Source organism: Lates calcarifer, linkage group LG18 (genome assembly GCF_001640805.2).
Source record: "Lates calcarifer isolate ASB-BC8 linkage group LG18, TLL_Latcal_v3, whole genome shotgun sequence".
Taxonomy (NCBI): Eukaryota; Metazoa; Chordata; class Actinopteri; family Centropomidae; genus Lates; species Lates calcarifer.
Genome location: NC_066850.1, coordinates 11,443,926 through 11,459,549, shown reverse-complemented (window position 1 = coordinate 11,459,549; position 15,624 = coordinate 11,443,926). Strand labels below are relative to the sequence as shown.

General features: G+C 42.0%; 1 protein-coding gene and 1 long non-coding RNA gene across 2 annotated transcripts; one reads left to right on the top strand and one right to left on the bottom strand.

Annotated features, from left to right (window-relative positions):
* The first annotated feature begins 31 nt into the window (after positions 1 to 31).
* Positions 32 to 15,527, top strand: itih5 (inter-alpha-trypsin inhibitor heavy chain 5). The gene is given in 16 exon segments (XM_018694892.2): positions 32 to 1,708; positions 1,790 to 1,834; positions 2,557 to 2,720; positions 3,719 to 3,820; positions 4,672 to 4,940; positions 5,297 to 5,466; positions 5,758 to 5,874; positions 8,933 to 9,104; positions 9,439 to 9,452; positions 9,454 to 9,749; positions 11,002 to 11,167; positions 11,169 to 11,694; positions 12,471 to 12,524; positions 13,350 to 13,466; positions 13,549 to 13,926; positions 15,010 to 15,527. Coding segments are annotated over 16 exon segments (2,964 nt in total). The 5' UTR covers positions 32 to 1,594; the 3' UTR covers positions 15,270 to 15,527.
* LOC108895917 (uncharacterized) lies at positions 2,631 to 12,462 on the bottom strand. The gene is made up of 4 exons (XR_007815010.1): positions 11,798 to 12,462; positions 5,358 to 5,483; positions 4,747 to 4,919; positions 2,631 to 2,773 (listed from the first exon to the last, which is right to left on the bottom strand). It is a non-coding gene; the product is annotated as an uncharacterized LOC108895917 (long non-coding RNA).
* Positions 15,528 to 15,624: the final 97 nt, after the last annotated feature.

The window sequence follows — 15,624 nt, the reverse complement described above, 5'->3', positions numbered from 1 at the left end:
AAGATCTGGTACTCTGATATTCAAAGTCACAATCTGACCATCCATTGTGCTTGTTTGGCCAAATATCATTCTGATGTGTTTCTGATACAGAGTTAGCTGTTTTTTAAAAGTCTGTGTAGAGCATAAAGATGCAAAGATGAACATGATACATATCCACCCTTACATGAGAAACATGCAATGTTGCCTAATGCCCACAAGATGGCGCCAAAGTAAGCCTAACGGCTGAAGCCTTTACCTCTACTATTTCAGTAAAAACAAAACAAAGAAGGTATGAAATTATGGCTTTTTGCACTGTAATGTAATGTAAAGGCAAAGTGTGAATAACAGGGGGTAACAAAGATAAGAACCCCCTCACCCCTTCTTAATATTTAGCTGAGTGCTGTAGTGTGTCAGTGTTTTGTTTATAAGGCTTGTCACATGTGGTTTAAAATAAACTTTGCAAATTAATTTCACTGATTATTAGCTCACTATACTTTGTGGAACTGGCATGCTGCCTTCAAGTGCCTCTTGTAAACTCTAGCTCCTGTGTCAAATCCATCATGCCTCACAGTACTATTCCAGACGATATTATAGCCTCTAATTTAAAATGAATTAAAAATGAATGATCGTATATTGTAACCCTACTATAGGAACATGCACAGGGCGCTCTTTACTGTTCTTTACTGTGGAGCAGCACTCCGATGTTTTGTGCACCTGTCTATCTTGAATCAAGTCAAACCAACACCACCTGAACCAGTTGTGTGAACCCAGAAGCTGAGTGTTTGGACTTCTTCTGTCCATCATTAGTAGCACTAGGATAACCCCTGCACTGTAGGCGTAGCATTCTGGGTATATACTATGTAAATGAATTTTAGATGTTTGAACATGCTCAGTCTGAGCTTTGGAAAACACAACATAAAAACCTTTTATTCTATTTGAGATCTTTTGATTAGTCTTTATGGTTAGATGATGATTTAATTCAATTGTGTTAATGTTAAATGAAAAAAGAAGAATAAAACATACAGTGGCCTACATATTAACAGCATCATAATACAATAATACACAGCAAGTTTTCCATCCGTTCATGACTTCTAGGTTCATGTCAGCCATCCAATGGTGATAGTAAGTGCTACATGTGTGGCATATTTTCCTTTCCAATGGCTTCCATTTCTCACTTAGTGTCAAAAAGGCAAATATGTCTTAATACAAGTGATGAAGGCGTCATTCACTACTCAAAATCTTTTAGAGGAGAATCTAATAGTTTGCTTGTGGGATTAAACAATTGCAGTCATCATCTTCAAAGTGAAACACTTGGATGCTTTTCTGTTTAAATCTGCTCCTTTTTCGGACCTTTAGTTGTAATTGGGAATATTCCGACGTTCCCTAAAGGCAGCAGCACCAGCACCAGCACAAACTGCCACTCACTCCAGAGCGGGACTAAGAACACACTGCATCTCTCTCCTCCGGTGGGTGGGCGGATTTTTTTTTCTTCTCCAGACGGTGTCACTTCTCTGTCCGGTCACTCAGATCTGGACAGACGGAGACTCGGAAACGCTGCGCGCTGGAAATAATGTCCCATTCATCTGTTTGAGTTTTAACCGAGCAGGACTGAAAGATGCTGCTGTTGACTTTACTGATGTGCGTCAGCGCGAGCGCCCTGGGAGAACTGAAGGAACCCCAGCTTGAAGATGACATTGACTCCGACTTATCAGACTTTGATTTAGACATTGTAAGATATTTGAAAGACGCCAGGTGCAGCACATGCTAGTGTTAGGATTTCCTCATTTGACGGTTTTTCTTGCGCCCACAGGCACCGCGCAGGGTCCCTCGACAGGTGAAAACCATATTAACCAAGGTAATGTCTAATTTCCTGCAAAGACCACGTTTGAGTGTTTAATCTATTTTTGTTCATTTATATTAGAGATTAAAGTCGTGAGTCATGAAACCAAAGGAATTCTTGCGCACTTTAAATATGATTTTAATGGAAAGCAAGGATGAAAATCGAAATTTCAAGAGGTTTATTTACAAGAATAAGACGCAGCTCCCTGTTTTAGCCTGGTGTCGTAGGTCTGATAATTTGGCGCAGAGGATAAATATTGATATCTTGTGATCTGTCAACGAGTTTATGAGTTTCTGGTTGTAGAAAAACGGACCTACCTCACATTAAGAAAACGCTCGTTTAAACAGAGATTCGTATTGTTGACAGTGATCCAGAATGCATGGCCTACTTTAAATGATCTAGAAGTGAATTTTGTCATCCTAAACTTGCGCGCTTTGGGTGTGACGCACAGAGATCAGCCAAGCGCGCAGATGTGCCAGAGGAGCTGTAATGTGCTGGATCAGAGCTCATGGGAACACATTCCACTGACTGTTTGGTTGTTGTAACTACAGGGAAGCCCAGTTTTCCAGTTATCTACGCCGATAAACAAAACAAAAATACTGTAGGTCACTATCATCACGCACAACAGGGTGGGCGCATAAAGTCGTGCCAAATTTAGCGTCAACGGCACAAGTCCGGGTTATATTTACATGTTAGTGGTTTTGCAGTCATTGTGTTTGAATGTTTTTCTTTTGCAGGAGACCAAACCTCACATCCAGGAACTCTCCGTCAAGACCACCATCATCTCCCGCTATGCCTTCACCGCGGTGTACTGCGCCATGCTCAACCGACACTCCGCAGCCACCGAGGGCGTCTTCCAGTTTCAGATCCCCGCTGACGCTTACGTCTCCAACTTCACCATGTAAGAGTCCTGCAGCTCAACTGAGCGGCAGGGAGAACTTAGAGATAATGGGCCTGAAATCATGATAAGATAAAGAATAAATAGAGAGTTAATGTCGCCTGGAAGCTTTATATATAATAGGAGAAACTATTGTTTCAATATAACTGAGTTTGGGTTTGAAAGACTTCTATAAGGGAAACAAACATAAAGACACAAAATTTGTGTTAGTGGTTCCCACGTTTTTTGGCTTGTGACCCTTTGAAATGAGGAAATGTCACTTGAGCCTGATGAGGTTCTTGATGGGGTGATAGAGAAGAATATTGCAGAAAAAATCAGAATATTTCCATTTCTGTCTTTTCCTTTTCATCATCTTCTGACCCCTCAGATTTATCTCAAGACCCCAGAAGGGGCTGGACCCACAGATTGGGAACCACTGCCCTACAGTAACTATTTAAATTGCTTCCCATAAAGATAATTATTGTCATTCATGCGGATATGACCAATGACCAGTGAGGTTTGGCAAGTTTTAGAAATCACCACACTGACAGCCAGTCTCCAGTTCTGTGATGAATAGATCATCATTAAGTTGGAAAGCAGAGGCCAAGTGATAAATACCAGAAAAGTTTCAAATTTTGCAGCAGAACTTCCCTTTAGGACTAAAACAACAAACAACAACATCGTCCATGTCAGTCGTCGGTCAATCCAAACAGATGTAGAAGCTCTGAAAGGTGTTTTATGAAACAAACTTACAGGATTTAGTGGCTGGATGGTTTTATGATGTTTCAGTTGCTATGGAGATGCTAGCGAGGAGACAAGAAACTTTTATTCTGCTGTTAACACACACAGTGGCCATATAGTTCATTCACATACAGGACTGGTGCCCATTAAACAGGAAACAACAGGATTTTGTGCCCACAAATTCAGGCTTTTGTGAGAGAAAACCCAGTTGAACAGTGACAATAGGAGGTCCTGAATATGAGAGCCGACTCTAATCCTCGACTTTTGACCCCATGAACCAGGATCATTGGAGGGCGCGTCTACCAGAGTGAGGTCAGGCCGAAGGAAAAGAGGGTCAAACAGGACAACGGCAAACCCAGAAACAAAGAGTCAGGTGACGCAAGGTAAGAGAAACCTGAGAGTGTGTGTGTGTGTGTGTGTTTGTGCATATGCGGCCACACCTATGGTCTGGTGTCGCCTCCTAATTACACAGCAGCGCTCGCTCCCTCTAATGTTCCTATTTTGCAAACACAGATTGATAATATCCCGACTAAAACCTATTTCACCACAACTGGGCGGCCACAAAGAGCGAGTGTGTGTTAGTGTGTGACTGGGCTGCAGGATCATTGCTCCAGAGACAAACAAAATGTCACATAAATCTAGTGACACACGGAAGAAGTGACATCACGTTTCCAGCCGTCACATGAAAAGTGACATTCGATTAAATGAGATGCTGTGATTCACTGACTCCGCCGTGAAGGACGGAGCAGCAGAGCAGTGGAAGATTAGACAGAAGCAGTGCTTCTCCACATTCATGATATCACCACTTGGACTCTTGACTTCACTGCTCCACCTCTCTCTACAGCTCTCCACCTCTTTTTAATTACTCCAGTGTTTCTCTTCTGTTTACAGCTGTTGCTCTCTCAGCTTCTGTTTGATTTCATCTTTGAGGGATTTGAAGAGAGGCCTGGTCATTAAAGCAAAACATAAAATCCATACAATAATGACTAAAGTCAAAATACTAAAATCAAAGAGTTGGATTGTGAAAAAAGAGGTAAACCCTCCTTTTTACAGTCACCTAATTACTAAGTATTTACCAGGGAAATATTTGGTTAATTATTGTATATTGTTGGGTAATTACCACTGGTAAATAAGTAGGTAAATGCAGAGAAACTACAGCTGAAATACCTCTATTCCTCATCAACACTCTCCAGTGACCAGTTTCTCCCACTGTTTCCTCCTCTCTCCTCTCCAGTCCTGAGCCGGAGGTGGAGGTGTTCAGGATGGCGGTTAATATACCGGGTAGGAACAGGGCTGTCTTCTTGCTCACCTACGAGGAGCTTCTGCAGCGCCGCCTGGGACGCTACGAGCATGTAACCAGCCTGCGCCCGCTGCAGCTGGTCAGCCGCCTCAGCCTGGACATCACCATCGTCGACCACTCCCTAATCACAGACCTGGAGGTGCTGCCACTCCGCAACGGGAGGAGCAACACTGCAAATGCACCTAATGCACCCAAGATACCAGGTTTACAGATAACATCTTAATAATCTCAGTCTTTATCAGTAAATGACAACATATATTTCATATTTTGCATATTTTTCTTCCTTATTTTGCTTTTTTGTGGATAAAGGGGTGTAAATAAATCTAAATATCATAAAGTTTTCTTTATAAATATAGGATTTAGATAAGAATACAAAATCTAAACACTTTCAATTCATTTTAAACTGTATTTGTCTGTATTTGGCTCATAAAAAGTATAGATATAATTTTAAGAGTGCCCTGGCACCAGTTTATATCCGCTCCTAGGTCACGGCCACTTTCCTCATTTCAGTTCTCAATCCAGTTAAAACACAAATACACTTCCTCCCTTTGTGCTCCAGCAAATCCCGAGCCTCCCATAACCACCGTGATCAAAAATGAAAAGAACGTCTGCAAGATCACCTTTAGCCCCAACATCGTCCAGCAGGCCAAGATCACGACCAACGGCATCCTGGGAGACTTTGTGGTCCGCTATGACGTCCAAAGAGACATGGGGATAGGAGACATTCAGGTGACATCAACAACAATCTGTTTTAACACACAAAAATGAACAGACATGAGTAAAGGTTTTGATAAAGAAAACCAGACTGTGTGTGTGTGCACACAAGTTTCTCATCCAGCTCCACACACTTACCCAACCACCTGTTACTCATTCGTTTCTCTTAGCTTCTTGCCACCAGCTTCACTCCGCTGCCAAACTCTTCTGTCTGTCTCCAAAACAGCTTTCAATCACAATCACACACTACCACTGAAACCAATCTCACCGCCTCCTTCGTGTCTTTAAACTCCTTTCTTTTTCCAGGTTTTAAATGGACATTTTGTCCACTACTTTGCTCCCAAAGACCTGCCTGTTGTACCCAAGAATGTGGTGTTTGTGATCGACACCAGCGCCTCCATGCTGGGGACCAAGATTAGACAGGTAAAGAAGTATGAGCTCAGTGGAAATCTAGAAAACGGCTGTTGAATTAAAGCTGCAGCAAATGTGTTAGCAATTGTTTAATTACCTACACATCCTGTGAGGTGATATCAAATGTCCTCTAGGGTTTCTACTCCTACAGATGAGAAAGTTTAGGATGTTTTTTTAAGGCTTAGGCTCAGGTCTTTAGTTAATGGATTTTTCCCTCCATTATGGCAACCATAAGTGTCTGATTATGTCAGTATTATATTACATTAAAGCTGCAGAAATATGACACTTACTTTTGGCAGTTCATCACAGTTATCATTCTATTGCCTTTAATTTTTGATGAATTTATCATCACATCTCATTAAGGTGCATTCAGATGTTCATGGGAAACATCTGAGATTGTCCCAGAAGACAAACAAGATAAAATAAAATGTGCTTTTAATTGTGTAATTATGCAGCATTAACACACTTAAGATTAAGCAACAGAATGTTAATTGTGATACCGAGCATGAAAGTTCCTTCTCGACAAAGGTCCACTTATTAGCTTTTTCAGGACCTTCTGTCCGTCATGTCCTGGTCTTCATCATTCTGATTAAAATCCACCTGTTAATTAAAACTAAGAGATGCAGTCGAACACTCTGGAAAAAACAGAAAGCAGACCTTGACTTGAGCAAATGTCTGTCTGACAAACTATGGCTTTGGAATAACATCAGTGTTACTAGTAAAAGGGATAAAATGGGATATAAATTTGACTGTGTGGGATTTAGGCTGATAAATTTGGTGTATTTTCACATTAAAATGTTACCTTACCTGCAGCTAAAAAGTTTCACACTTGGAGCAGAAGTGCATGATATGAAATTATTTTTATTTTTCTGGAGTGCGTCAGGGAAAATCTGATGAATTTTCAGACAGTCGTGCCTCCAGTACAGAGCAGTTTACAGTGTTTTCAAGCAGAAATTTCAAAGGCTATATTGGACCAGAAACTTGACTCCCCACCTCCTCACTCCCACACTGGAATATCAATATCAGACCTTTTCCTCCATCTGTAATAGCACGGTAATCCCCTCTGCCAGACTCAGAGCTGATCCCTGCAGCTGCCATGAGCAAAGAGTGCAGAAACAGAAAAGAGGAACAAAACTGAAAAACAGATTTTCAGTGAGAAAGAAAAGTGGAAACATACAGCACAAGGCCATGCTGTGAGGGAGGAAGGTCATTTTCAATGGGGTAATGGAACTTTGTAGACAGCAGCAACCTCGACCCCTTGATTCACCCCCCTCACTCATCGCCAGCCCCCACTGGACCACATGGAACAGAACAACAAGTGTGTTTTGATGTGGCTTCACAATAGAGGGTTTCAGTGTAGGTCAGTCTGTGGTTCTGACCCCTGCTGTATACAGCCCATAGAGTCATCTATAAACCCCCCAGCGCCAAATTATATATCACACCCACGCAGAGGGGCTGCAGATCTGGAGATGCCGAGACTGTGAAGCTCCAAGATAGAAAAGTAGGAAGACATCTTTGAGCAAAAGTCAATTAATGCAGCAAGTTTTATGGTAATACGCCCAATTTTCTGAGCTGATGGGGTGAAAATCAAACTAATGCAGGGGGAAACAGCTCTTATGTTCAGAAAATGGTTGATTTTTGGATGGATTTTTGTGTTATCATCAATGCAAAGATGACTGAAGAATGGCACATGGAAGTCATTCAAAACCCACTGAATACACAAACAGATGCATAACCAAAGTGAAGCTAAAAAGAGAGACAGGTTTTTCTTTGCATGACAGTTAAAAAAAAACTCATTCAGACGAATAGCTGTTAATTATTCCTGACACTAGTTTTCAACATTATTAACACCACCCTCCACAGCTTGATTAAAGGGGTGGAGTGGGTGTGAGAGAAAAATGCCACCGCTTGTGAAAAGGCTGGGAGTTTGACTGACGCTATGTGTGTTTGTTTCCAGTCACTGCAGTGCTACGTAGTGTTTTACACTATCGCATGGTTACACAACAGAAACCAAAATATAACACAAAGGATATGATGGCACAAGATATAAAACAGATGTGTACCATAGACTGTATATGCTACAAACCCCTGTCAATACTTACAGAGCCACAGAACTTAATTACAGTTTGCATCCAAGTTGGATGGAGCAATATGGATTAGATTATCCAGTTAAAAGACTATTGGATTTGATGTAACTGTGTAACCATAAAAGAAATGGCATTCTGAGTTTGAATATTTAACTCAATATAAGCATGAGTTTGGTTCAAAAAATCAAAAAGCCCTTGGAACAAACATATATGAGCCAGTGCCATATTTTGTGGATAAAAATGTATTATATAACTTTAAAGCAAAAGACATTTGAAGGAAACATTGAGAACAGGAGAGGTTAGGAGTCAAACTTATCTAAGCTATTTTCAAAACAAAGTTACAAAGTGCTCAGCTGGAAGTGGAAATGAAAAGCAAAAAAGGCTTTCAGCATCGAACTTCATTCCTTTATATGCCAAGAGTTGTCTCCAGCAGTGAAAAGCAATACCACTGTTAACTATTGTTTTGCTTCCAGAGAGGTTAGCATTTTAACCAGCTAGCCATGGCCCTGTCGGACTGTCTCAGCACTTTCCGATAGCGACTCACTGTAACATCCAGTCTGTTCTGAAGTAGTGCTGCACAGGGGGCATATTATAACCTCTGGTTTTGTTAACGCAACAATGGCTGAAACGCTTTGCGAGCAACCCTCACCACAACCTGCTCCCAGCAAAGAACAGGTTTTGTCGTGTAATACTCCCTATTAAATGCCCACAGAATGGCTGAAGGGATTAGAAAATGTTTTTATTTCATATTATATTGAACTTCCCCAGTAATATGCTGAAGGCTTTTTCAAAATGCCTTTGCTTGAAGAGTGCCTCAAAGTGCTTTGTTTTGGTTTGAGAGCACCATTCTAAAACATAAGAGTTCCTTAATTAAATCTCTCAAATGAGGCAGCAAAACAGACATGCTCATTTTCATATTCAACTGACTATAATTTTTTGAAATCAATTATTTCTCTTTCTCTCTGTGACTCTTTCTATCTCAGACTAAAGACGCTCTGTTCACCATTCTGAAGGATCTGCGTCCCGGCGATCGCTTTAACTTCATTAGCTTCTCCAGTAAGATCAAAGTTTGGCAGCCTAATCGTCTTGTTCCAGTCACACCTCTCAGTGTCAGAGACGCCAAGAAGTTTATTTTTATGCTGATGCCCACAGGAGGTAAGACTTAACTGTCCTTGCGGTTAGTCCTCTTTACCACAAGCTATAGTCATATAAATTGTTTATCTATGGTTCACTGAAGACTTAAAGTCAATATGGTCAATACAGATTTTCTGGTGTAAATACGGTTAAATGTGTAGATCTCCATTGAATAACCCATAACACAGCGTATTGGTTAAGGGTTGAAAGTGGAAAAACATCTAGCTTAATGAGCTTTGGTTTTCATTTTGCCTCAGGGCAATAAAACTATAAAGTTTGCCTTATTCAATGTATTTTCCATATCCTTGACATTTTCATATGACTATTAATCTCCAATGGCGTCCCTCCACTGCAGGCACCAACATCGATCGGTGCCATCCAGGCAGGCTCCTCTCTACTTCGCGACTACCTCTTAGGCCCCGACGCCAGCCCGAACAGCGTGTCCCTCATTATTTTCTTGACAGACGGGCGACCGACCGTTGGGGAGATGCAGTCCACAGCGATCCTGGGGAACACCCGCTCAGCTGTGCAAGAGAAGTTCTGCATCTTCACCATTGGGATCGGAAATGATGTGGATTATCGGCTGCTGGAACGCATGGCCCTGGAAAACTGCGGGATGATGAGACGCATCAACGAGGAGGCTGACGCCAGCGCTATGCTCAAAGGGTAAGAGTGTTTTTGTGTCATCATTTATATATTTTCTGATTGCGCAAGATTTCCAAATCCGTACATTTTTTTGGGAGATAAGCAGTCACATTTTCCCAGATATCAGTATGGTGGCCATCTTGGATTTTTTAAATGGCGACTCTATCTGTTACTCAAACAGGATTATCCCACAAAACACAGACTAGACACTATAGGCATTTGGAGAAAGAACACAAAAGCCTGAATACCCCATTTATGATGATGATGTGACTGAATATTACTTAAGTAATTAATGTTCAGTCCTTTCCCTCTCATAGAATTCTAATCCACCTCTTATTAAGCAATTAGCTCTCCTAATCCCTCCCTTCTCCCCCTCTGACACGTACCTCCATCTCTCATCAAACTACGAAGGAACGAAGACTGCAAATGTGACGGTGCTGACAACAGACCTCTTTAATCAACCTCAACATATGACAGCCATAGACTACAACAGCCACCCTCTTTCTCTCTTGGACTTTTTTTCCCCCGTCTTTTACACACAACCCTCTTCTCTCTCTCTCTTCTGCACTCGGACACACAAAGTGTTTGTTCAGTGTAGCAGGAATGCGTGTGTGTTGTGAAACCTGCGTCTCGAGTATGTACGTGGGGTTAACAGATAGACTCTGCAGATAATAGCCTTCGTCCTGCTTGAACAAACATGCTGGTTAAGAGGTGAGGAAGTTTACTGCAGCGTGACAGCAAGGATGGGATGGAGGACTTCTGCACACACACATACAGTTTCTGCTTTATACACACTCCTTTATGAATGTGTGCACAAACTCTGAAGTGGGGTGGCAGCAGCTTAAAGAGGTTAGACAAGCAGCTTTATGGCCGGAAGGTGGCTTGTTTGGATACACAAGACATTTGATGAAATCTGGAATAACAACCTGGTTTCCCCCTCTCACAAACTACCACTGATGTGCAGTTTAGCAAACCAATAAGTAGCCGACTCTGCTTGAGGACTAGAGGAATAGAGTACTGCACAGGTCTCATGAACCAGATATGTTGGACTTTGACCAGGAGATGTTGTTTCAAAAGTCATGACCGCAACCTCAAACTAACCTTAACCATAGAGGTGGCAGAAAACATCACCAGGATCAGCACCCGATAAGAGGTTAAATGTCTAGGAATTTACTAAATACCCCGATTATTGCCTTGCTGTAACCACTCAATGGTTTTTATCATCTCTGCAACAATCTACTGCAATCCTGGATTTCTTCTTGTCTCTCTCTAGGTTCTATGATGAGATAGGAACTCCTCTGCTGTCCGACATAAGGATCAACTACACAGAGGACTCCGTTCACTACGTCACTCAGCATCTGTTCACCAACTATTTCAACGGTTCTGAAATCGTAATCGCTGGAAAGCTAACCAACCAAAGTGCAGAATCCCTTCATGTTCCAGGTCACCGCAAGCAACAACGACAAGAGCATCAGCCTGGAGACAGACGTGCCCCTGCGGCATAGAGAAATAGAAACAGAGAAGCATGTGAAAGCAGCTACAGCAGCAATGGCGGCTGGTGCTAAGGCTCCAGGAGGGTCAGGGGGTGCACAGGGATTAGCGGTTGCTCTGGGTTCAGTGGCAGAAGACTTTGTGGAACGTGTCTGGGGTTTCTTGAGTGTAAAGGAGGGGCTGCGGTCACGGCTGAAAAGCCAAACCAGCAAGGAGAGGGAAGACCACACTAATCAGGCCACTAACCTCTCCCTGACCTATCACTTTCTCACTCCCCTCACCAACCTGGTGGTGGAGAAGCCTGAGGTCCTGGCTGATGGCACCATGGCGCCGGCGCCCACCATCACCCCAGCAGGTGGTGAGACTATCCCAACTGCCAATGAGCTGCCAGGTGACACAGAGGAAGGAAAGCCACAGAAACCTGACGGGAAGCCCTGGCAGCCAGACTTCATCTCTGAGCAACACAATTGGTGAGGTTATGTCTCCTAAATGTGGTTGTAGAGGGTTAGTGAAAAGTCTTTCACCACAGGTAAACACAACTTCTCTGAAAGAATACTCACAAAAATCAAAATACTCACTGTGATTCTGAAAAGGTGGTCCAGTTTTTCCCTGGTGGATGACAGCTCTAGTTAGCCTGGATTATGGAAAAAGAGAAGTAGCATAAATCCAAGGGCACTCCTGCACCATAATCCACTTCAACACAGTTCATAAGCAAAAAAAAAATTTTTTTTGCCAAAATATAGCAAAATAAACAGCTTCCATTTGTTGCTAAGATGGTCACCTTAAATTGTCATTAGCAACTAAGCTTGTTAACACTGGGTCAGCTAATTTCAAACAGTAAACAGCTAATGTCAATGGCAAGAAATAGGCTATTTATTAAACTATAGACATTTACATTTGTTTACATTTGTCATTCATATAAATGAAAATATAGATCTTAGAATATACATGACCAGTGAACACACTGGCGACAAACAAAAACGTGTAGCCACACCCTTGAGAAAATATAGCTAAATACACAGCTTCCCTTTGCTGCTAACATGGTTAGCTCTTTACAGTTATGTATTTATCTACATTTTATTTTTATCCATATGACCATATAACATTTCTCTCCCTTCAGACACCCTGTAATCCACTAATAAATTATCCACCAATGGTTAATGTTACTCATATGGAAGATTTTAAGAGGAAGCACTACACAATGGTAGCCCTTTGACTCATTGCAATGAATAAATATTCTCTTCCTTGTAGGCAAAGTTGAAAGGAGACCAGCCAAGAAATCCATCACCATCTCCAAAACATCAGGTGACTCCACATTCTTGCTCTCTCTCATGTAAACAGTTATACATGTTTCATCTGATAGCCTCTGAACCCTATATAGTGTGTAGCATATATGCACAGCTCCATAGTAAAACATAAAAGAGAGGAGAGGGGGAATGTACAGTAGACTCTCTCTCTACACTCTGTGTGGGCGGCCTGTAATTTGGATGTTCGTCAGACAGTCGGCCGTGATCACACAGACGGCGAGGGGTTCAGGGATGCCTCTGAACATGACCTGGAAAGAGGAAAGAGTGTGCAGGGTCTAATTGAAATACCAACACAGTCCCTACGTGGCACTTTAAACATGCAAGTGCGTGTTCATGAGCACACACACACACACACAAAGGCAGTTTGAGATTAGAAGTGGATGTTGTGCATGCGTTACAGTAAAGAGTAGGAGCCCATCAGAGTCAGTTAGTGAGGGCTAATGACCCTGTCATTACTGTTGTTGCTCTATCATCTACTCTCATCTCATCGCTACTCGTTTGAGCTGGTTCTCACAAGCCTCAGGAGAATCCGGCTAAAGATATAAACTGTCTCATAGAACAGCTCACTAAAACACTGTGAGGAAAATGAAGACAAGGAAGTGTTTACATACATCCAGCAATTCCATCTTTCTGCTCATACCATCAAATCAAAGTCCAGCCTTCTCCCTAGCTCTCATCTCACTAGTTTACACTCAACTTCAATCCAAAAAGTCAGATTAAATAAATGCTTCTTACAGGCCCTCTTGCTACATCCCCGTTGTTTGCAGCTGTGTCTTTAAAAGGTTTCTTTCTTTCTCTCTTTTATCCCCTTTGACAACTTCAGCGGATGGTGACCCTCACTTTGTGGTGGAGTTCCCTCTCAGTAAACTTACTGTGTGCTTTAATATCAACGGTGAGCCTGGACATGTCCTTCGCCTGGTCTCTGATCACAAGTACTCTGGTAAGACTCATGACTGTGTCATTACAGCGACATTAAAAGCCTCGTTTCACTACAAGATCTAAATCACTGTGCTATTCCCCAGGTGTGACAGTGAATGGTAAGCTAATTGGTGCCCCAGCTCCACCAGGCAGCCACAAGCAGCAGCGTACCTACTTCAGCACCATCACCATCGTAGTGGATCATCCCAAACGTGCCTACATTGAGGTGACCCCAAAGAAAGTCATCCTGGATGGTCGAGACCGCATAGTTCTGCCCTGCCACTCCACCGCTGCAGTGGACAGCGGCACACTGTCAGTGTCTATCGTGGGAAAGTCTAATGTGACTGTGACGGTTGCAGGGAACATCAGTTTTGTGATCCTGCTCCATCAGTACAAGAACCCAGCTCCGTACCAGAGAGACCACCTGGGGTTCTACATCGGCAACAGCAAAGGGCTGTCTCACAACTGCCATGGTCTGCTGGGTAAGTGTCATCAAGGGTTTGAGCTTTAATTACACTGAAGACTGGGTAAGACTGTCATTGAACATAACAAAAATCCTCAGGCTCCACTGTCAGACATTAGAAGGAACAATACACAGAACATTACAACACACAATATCACGGTGTCAGACTGAACAAACAAAATAAAGATACTTGGCTCCAAAAAGAGAAATCTATCTTGAGTGGCACCAGATGCAGTCAATATAAGTAATTTAGGAAAAAAAGACCCTTGTTTAGACTGTTCCTGGTAAAGCATGATATTTCAAGGAAAGATTAAGCTTTGAAACTTCTTAAATGAGGTGTGGTGCTAGAGGAAAGGTCAGGAGTTTCCTCTGGGGACGATGAATATTCAAAGCAAATTTTCCTGGGAACTGACTCAGTTCTCTTTGAGATACCTCATCATGGCTAAAGTATTTATCAAGCTGATATTTAATTTGGACTGTAGTGTTCTCAAGGGGACATTAAAATGGGAATTTAAGGGTAATCCAGTAGTTTAGAAGATGTTGTTCTTACTCGGTAACACACTCTTCATCAACAATATAGCTCTATCACGAGACCCATAACTAGCATTGACCAACATCAATGTCCTGTCTGAGCCCAGAGAGGTCCTGCATATGTTTTCATTGACTTTAATTTTACACAACGAAGTAAAAAGACAAAAACATATCATTTAGGCATGGAAAGATTCTTCGCATTAGATTACAGGTAGTGTGACTTGCAGTTTTACCTCGCTGACCCTGCACAAAGACTTTTAGTGTCTAATACAGTTTCCTATGCCAAAAAATGAAATAGAAAAGAAGGCTCTGCACACTTATGTCCAATTTAACTATTTAACAATAAAGCCAAGACTTTAGCCAGTAGACCATCGTGAGGGAGAATTTATGCTGATAAAGATTTACTGGCTAAAAGCTCAGCTTTATCTGTAAATCTTCCCTCACTGAGGAAACTCTGAAACCTTTTATCTTTGTGGGAACAAATGGTCACAATGGTTTAAGACATCAGCAGTAAATCCATCCTATCAGTCAGATTAAAATATCTTGCACCTTTGATACTCTCTATTTTCAGGTCAGTTCCTGTATGAGGAAGTGGGGCTGGCGGAGCTTCCTTCCCAGGGAGACATGAAACCCTCTCAGGTCCTGAAGGTGAAGGATCGCTCAGTGCCAGTGGTTCAGAAAAGCCGGCGGATCTACGGCGGGACGCAGAGCGTTGACTGCTGGTTCGCCCGGAATAACGCAGCCAAGCTGATAGACGGACTGTATGAGGACTATTTGATGTCGCACATGTTCGATACAGGGGACTGGCCACATGGGACTAACAGAGTGTGAGATGACAGCCATAAGGTGTAGAGCAGCGTTTAATTATTCAACTTAACTCCTTTTATCCTGTATCCATAATTATCACATCACAACAGACTGAAACCGTTCCAAACGTCAAGACTTCACATTTCAGCTCTCTTTGCCCACAGTCTTCTCTCTTGAATATATTTTTTTACTATTTCTAATAGAAATAAAATGTTTTATCATATGATATGTATTATTTTTAAAAATTATTTTGTAATTGTAAATAAAACATTTAAACACACATTTTGAGGTTGTTTTTGGACACGTAAAAACACATTTTTGTACCCAAAATTGGGAGTGTGTGTGTGTGTTTTTCTCACACACCTAATGTGTATGTCAA